This window comes from Petaurus breviceps, unplaced genomic scaffold (genome assembly GCF_028583685.1).
Source record: "Petaurus breviceps papuanus isolate PSGF00001 unplaced genomic scaffold, PetGlider_PUasm1.0 208, whole genome shotgun sequence".
Lineage (NCBI taxonomy): Eukaryota > Metazoa > Chordata > Mammalia > Diprotodontia > Petauridae > Petaurus > Petaurus breviceps.
The window spans coordinates 21641408-21647824 of NW_027185852.1; the positions used below are offsets into that span (position 1 = coordinate 21641408).

General features: G+C 50.5%; 1 protein-coding gene across 2 annotated transcripts in view; it reads left to right on the forward strand.

Moving 5' to 3' along the window:
* The first annotated feature begins 505 nt into the window (after window positions 1-505).
* Window positions 506-6417, forward strand: part of LOC138165183 (protein FAM151A-like) — an 18836-nt gene continuing 12924 nt past the window's right edge. For both annotated transcript variants that reach the window (XM_069093312.1, XM_069093314.1), the window contains exons 1-3: window positions 506-778; window positions 2007-2144; window positions 6109-6261. In XM_069093312.1, coding sequence (XP_068949413.1) covers window positions 673-778; window positions 2007-2144; window positions 6109-6261 — 397 coding nt within the window. In that variant the 5' untranslated portion in view covers window positions 506-672. The remainder of the gene's footprint in view (window positions 779-2006; window positions 2145-6108; window positions 6262-6417) is intronic.

Genomic DNA, 6417 nt, shown 5'->3' on the forward strand with positions numbered 1-6417 from the left:
TTCCTTCCTTCCTTCCTTCCTTCCTTCCTTCCTTCCTTCCTTCCTTCTTTCCTTCCCGCCTGCCAGACTAGATAAAAATAACAGTCTATAACACCCTATGACATAGGGAATTAATACATTCCTATCCCCATCTGATGGACACTGAGGTTACTTGGCCAGGGCCTCACAGCCTATGAGAGGCAGATTCAGGGGTGGATCAGAGCTCTCTTGGCTGCTGTCCAACACTGCCAAATTTAAAGGACTGGAGGACATTTGTGCAGCTGCCAACCACCCCTTCCCCATGCCTGCTCTGGCTTTCAGGGTCCTCTAGCCCCTTTCTCTTCCCCCCCCCCCAAGCTGCCCAGCTAAAGGGCAGGAGACCCTGTGCAGATGCTTTTCTCCTCCTAATAGCCTGGCACACTGTGGGTCAAAGGACAGTCCTGGTGAGGGAAGGGCAAGGGGTGGAGAGTCTGGATTTTCTGCTTGACCTGAAAGTTAAGGTCTGGGAAGAAGGAGGGCAGAAGGAGGGGCCTCCCTCAGACAGCTGATTTAGGGAACTCTCTCCTTCTTACAGCAGACGCACCACTGAGCCCCTGGATTCACGTCTATCCACTTCCGAGTCAGAAGGGACACTGTCTGCAAGAGAAGCTAAGCCGAAGACCTCTGCCAAGCCGGCTGGTACAAGGGGGCTCCATGACTCGGGGGAAGGCCTGGGCAGTAGCAGGAGGTGTGGCGATATTGTTAGTGGTCGCCATAGTCCTTGCTGTTTGTCTCACCCAGGACCATGGCTCCCAGCCAGGTAGGAGGTGCAGGCCAGGAGCTCTCCCCACCAAAAACATTATGATTGGCTCAGATGCTTTGCTCTCCTCTCCCCAAGGCTCCCCTGCCCTTCACCCCTCCTGCTTGGCTCAGGCTCCCTCCTTCCTTCCCACAATGTTCCCCGAGGTTAAGGGTGAAGGCCCAAGGTTTGCCTCAGGGGGTCAAATAAAAAGGAAGCAGAAGTACTGGCAGTTCTCAGGGTGCAGGGAACAAAGGTGGGGCTCCTCCCATGTCTCTCCTTCTAGCCCTGTGCCCACTGCAGCCACCTGCCCTCAGAGTCATGGCCCACTCCAGCTGAGGGGCTAGACCCTAGTGGAGTTGGGGCTGCTCCTTCCAGATGTCAAAATTCCAATCTGGGGCTCTGGCTCCTCTCCCACCAAACTTCTGATCAGCTCATGGACCCTTTTCTCTCATCCCCAACATTCTTCCCTGGCATAGCTCTTACTGGCCCCATTCCTCCTTGTTCCCCTTCCCAGAAACCTCCCTCACGTGATTCCCCAGCAAGGCTCCAATTGCCTTGGCTACTCTGCCTTTACTTTTACCATGATCCTCCCCTCTGCAATCTCCCAAATTAAAATCAGTCAAGCTCTAATTAGCTCAGCCTCCTTCCTTTTCCCTCTCTAGGATTCTGCCCAAGAGAGGTTCTGATTATCTTGGCTATTCTCCTCCCCCATTCTCAAGACTCTGCAAGGTTCTCACTGGCTTAGATCTCCTTCTAAGACCCTCTCCCCCTTGGAAGGATCTGATGGGCTCTGCCTCTTCCCTCCCTTTCCCAAGATTTTTCTCCTAGGAGCCCCAGAATCTCAGAGGTACTCCAGGCACCACTGAGCCCAACCCATACCTGACCAGGAGCTCCCTGTACTGAATCCTTGACAAGGGGCCATCCAGCCTCCAGTGAGGGGGAGCCCTCTCCCCTTGAACACCTGCAGTGATGGGGAACTCACTACTTACACTTAGCTCTGCTCCTGGCAAGAGTTCGATTCACTTCATTTCCTTCTTCCCAGTAAAAGTTCCTCTCCTCAAGATTCTTCAGTCCCAGCAACAACCCAGAAGGGAATTACCCAGAGTCATAGTGACTTCATGGCAAAGCCGAATCTAGAACCCAGGTGGCCTGAATGCCCAGGTCAGCTCCCCTTCCTCTTGGGGTCACCAGAAACAGCTTCCAATCTATTCCCTCCACTAACAACAGGCCATTCATCCCTTCCCAGGGTGTGAGAGCTGCCGCCCAGATGGGGATATGATGGATTATCTTCTCAGCACTGGGCACATCAACCGCAGGGATGGCCTGGAGGTCACCTGGTACCATGCCGCCAACCTCCGGAGTGAGATGGAGACGGCCCTGAACAGTGAGGCCTTGGGGGAGGGGTGGATGCCCTCTTCAGTCAATCCCGGAAGACCAAGCCCAGGGACAGAGTTCAGGGGCTTAGAGCTATTCTTCCCCCCCCCCTTCCCCAGGAAAAGCCCCAGGGAGTGTTGTTTTAGGGGCCTCGAGGCTCCTCCTCTCTCCTAGTCTGTTCAAGATCCCAGTTTTTACAGATTCTTCTCTCTTCCTATCAATGCTCAGGAAAGACTCTGGCTTCATTCATTTAGAATCCTACAACTAGAACATCAGCTGAGAGAAGCTTAGGACAAGGGATGTCAGAGCTGGGAGGGGGCTTAGAACAGGGGATGTCAGATCTGGGAGGGGGCTTAGAACAGGGGATGGCAGAGCTGGGAGGGGGCTTAGAACAGGGGATGTCAGGGGTGTGGGAGGGGATGGGGCTCAGACAGAGAAAGTTTGATCTCGAAGTGACCATGGAATGAAGCTTTAGAACACAGAACACCCGAGCAGTCAGGATGAGGGTGTTTTCCTAGGACTGGGTGAATCTCTCCCAATAAACAGGAGGGATCACCCTGCCCTGGGCGAGGTCACAACACCCCCAGATTGATACTGAACTCTGCCTCCACTGAGGGCAGCTTATCTCCTAAGTGATGATAAGGAGGTGTTGAGAGCTCTCATTGCATCATCTTTCCTGAGAAGACGGGTAGACAAGTGTGACTAGGGAAGGGCCCCAGAGAAGATGCAGGGTGGTCTGATGGTCCCCAGCCTGTGAGTCAGGAGGCCTGGACTCTCTTCTCACTTCTTCCACTGATGTGCTCTGTGATCTTGGGCAGGTCATTTCTCTGTAGGTCTCAGTTTCCTCCTAAGGGAAAAAAAGGGTTTGGACTCTGGGCCTTTGATGATAATCACATGGGAACATCTTATCATTGTCTCCCAGGAAGGCAATAGAGATATGTGCTCCTAATGGGTGGGGAAGAGCTAGGGAGATTTTCACAGAGGGGCTGAACCCCAAAGGTGGAAGGGACCCCAGGGGACAGTTGATGTGACCTGTGCTGGACCAAGTCTCTCCTCTATGTTGTTAGACAAAGGGTCGTCCAGCCTCGGTGCTAGCCTGTGCAGGGAGGAGGAGCCCACTGCCTCCTGAGGCCCATTCCATGCACAGACAGCTCCAACCATCAGGAGGTTTCCTCTTACATAAATCTAAATTTGCCTGTCTGCACTTTCACCCTGTGCTCCTTGTCCTGATATCTGGGCCAAGCTGACTTTGACTTCAAAAGTCTTATTATGTTCCCCCTGAGTCTTCTCCAGGCTAGAACTAGGTCTGGGGTTAGCTAACTTCTCTAGGGTCACCCAGCCAATAAATCAGAGGTGGAGCTTGAACCCACTGGGTCTTCTTGGCTTTGAGGCTAGCTCCCTTACCCACCATGCCAGGCCTCCTGCTCCAGGCTGACTCTGTGCTGGATGTGTGGTGCCCACTAGACACTGGTCTGCTGGCTACTCCCAGCTTCTGGCCTCAGTTAAAGCCCTTGAAAGTGGCACCCTCTCTTACTTATGAGAAGAGTAGACTGTCTACAGGGTAGCCAAGTGGCACAGGGTGCCTTGCCTGGAGTCACGATGACCTGAGTTCAAATCCAGCCTCAGACACTTACTAGCTGTGTGACCCTGGGAAAGTCACTTAACCCTGTTTGCCTGAGTTTCCTCATCTGTAAAATGATTTGGAGAAAGAAATGGCAAACCACTCCAGTATCTCTGCCAAGAAAACCCCCAAATAGGGCCACAAAGAGTCAGGCAGCTCTCTTAGGTCAAAGCCAGAGATGTTTATCCATCCTTTTATACATATATATGTATGTATGTATGTGTGCATATGTATATGTATATATGTATTTATACTTCTATAAGACTCATAAGTCTTTAAGACAAACAGCCTCCATTCCCTCAGCTCTGGGACCAGCCCGGCTTTCCCTAAGAGAGTCCCCTTGCAAGGTTTTCCTATGAAGAGTGACTACCTTGTTTCTTTCCAGAGTCTTGGATAAACAGACTCAAGAGCCATGCTAAATATTTACTTGCAACAAAGGATTTAAGATTCTTTTCACCTTCCCATCTCCCACCTCTTCCTTTACTTGCCGAGGTCTCACAGTAGAAGGGACTTTGTGCCTCCATGGATCAGGCTACCCTCGAGACCTCCCTGGTACCAGGAGAGACCAGGGAGCAGACCATAGCTGGTGCAGGGGCAAGGCTAGGGAACAGGACGTCTCAGGGTTGGGAGAAATCATTCTGTACACGTCCCCATTTTAGTCTCTGAAGACTTAGCTAGAGTGGCCCATGGAAGTCACCACTCACTCGACACAGTCAGCCAAGGGTCCTGGGGTTTGTTTCACTGTCCCCTGGTTTCTTAATTTAAAAGAAATTCTTCCGCTCTCCCATGTAAATGAGTGGGTGGGAAAGGCAGGTGCTAAACCCAGGGGCAAAGGTCTCTGATGCCTTGTAAGCATTTTTCTTATCCATATATGGCTGACTAAAACTTGAGCTCACCCTGGCATCTACCAGACTCTTTCATAACCACCCTGTGAGGTACAGGAAACAGGTATTTTTATGCCCATTTTATAGAAAACAGAAGTCAAAAGGATAGGTGGTTTATCCATGGTTCAACATCCAAGTGTCAGAGTTGGTATATGAACCAAGTTTGGCATTTTTTTCATTATATCATGGCTTGTCAATCTATGAGTCAGCTGGGGAGGCAGGAGGGAACCTCTCATTCTTTCCAAATCCCTTCCCTGTGGTAGTTCATGACATCAAACACAAATCTGCCAATCCCTTAGTTGGGTATTCCATCCCCTGCCTCCATGCCACTGTCTGCGCTATCCCACCATGCCTGGAAGATGCTCCCTTTTCATCTCCACCTCTCAGAATCTTTAGTCCCCTTTGAGGCTAGATTTGGGTGCTCCATCTTACAGAAAGCCTTTCCCAATCCCCCCAGCTGTTCTAGGGTTCTTCCCCCTTCCCTCCCTGAATTTCCTTATCTGTGTATACATTGTGTCCCCTAGAAGAGTGTAAGCTCCCTGGGGGCAGGGGCAATTTGTCGCTTTTGTCATTGTAACCCTAGGATCTTGCACTCAGGATGCCTGCTCTTTATAAAAGTTTGTAATTTAAATTAAATTGGCCATAGAGTTCCTTTAGGGCAGGTGGGAGCCTTGAACCACAATTAATAAGTGCCAAGGTGGCAAAGAGAGGGAGACATCTTTGTAGGAAGGGTCTTTTGTTGTTCAGTTGTGTCCTACTCTTCATGACCCATTTGGGGTTTTCTTGGCAAAGGTACTGGAGTGGTAACCTGAGGTAGGCAGTGATGAGTGACTTGTCCAAGGTCATAAAGCTAGTAAGTATCTGAGGCTGGATTTGAACTCAGGTCTTCTTGATTCCAAATGGGGCACACTATCCACTTTGCCATCTTTCTGACAAGAGGGAAGTTAGAGGTCATCCAACCAATCTCCTCATCTTACAGAGGAGGAAACTGAGGCCCAGAGAAATTGTTATAAGAAGTTATAGATAATAGTAGAACCTGCCCTCTTGGGAAGATGTGAAGATCAGGTGCTTTATAAACCCTAAAACTCTCTCTATATGTTCACTATTAAGTGACTTGCCTAAGGTCACACAACTAGCAAGTGTCAGAAGAAGGATTCGAACCCAGGTGTTCTTGACCACAAGTCTAGCACACTGGCTCATACATCACATTGACTGTCAGGATCTTGGGTCTATGTTCCATGAGAATTTCAGAAGGGTTAGGAGGAGTAGATGGACCCAGCAGGTATTTGTGGAAGCAACAGAACCCCTGAGATACCACATGCTGCCCAGGTATAGGGTCAGCCTTCTGTCCCCCCTTTCAGCAGGCCTCCCTAACCAGAAAGGGTATTCAGGGTTGGGGGATGTGAATGCAGATGGGAAGCTATGCTCCTCCTCGTTACTCTTTCTCTGTGTTCCCCCTGGGAACCCAGGTGATGTCATGGTATTGGAAGCAGATGTCAATGTGGAAGGGCTGAACACAGTCAACGAGACAGGCGTCCCAATCATGGCCCACCCCCCTGATATCTACAGCGACAACACCTTGGAACAGTGGCTTGAAGCTGTATTGGCCAGATCCAGAAAAGGTAACAGTGCTGGCCTCTTAACACAGTGTTTGCGTATAGTAGGCACTTAATACCTGTGGATGGATGGATGGATGGATGGATGGATGGATGGATGGATGGATGGATGGATGATGGATGGATGGATGGATGGATGGATGGATGGATGGATGGATGGAT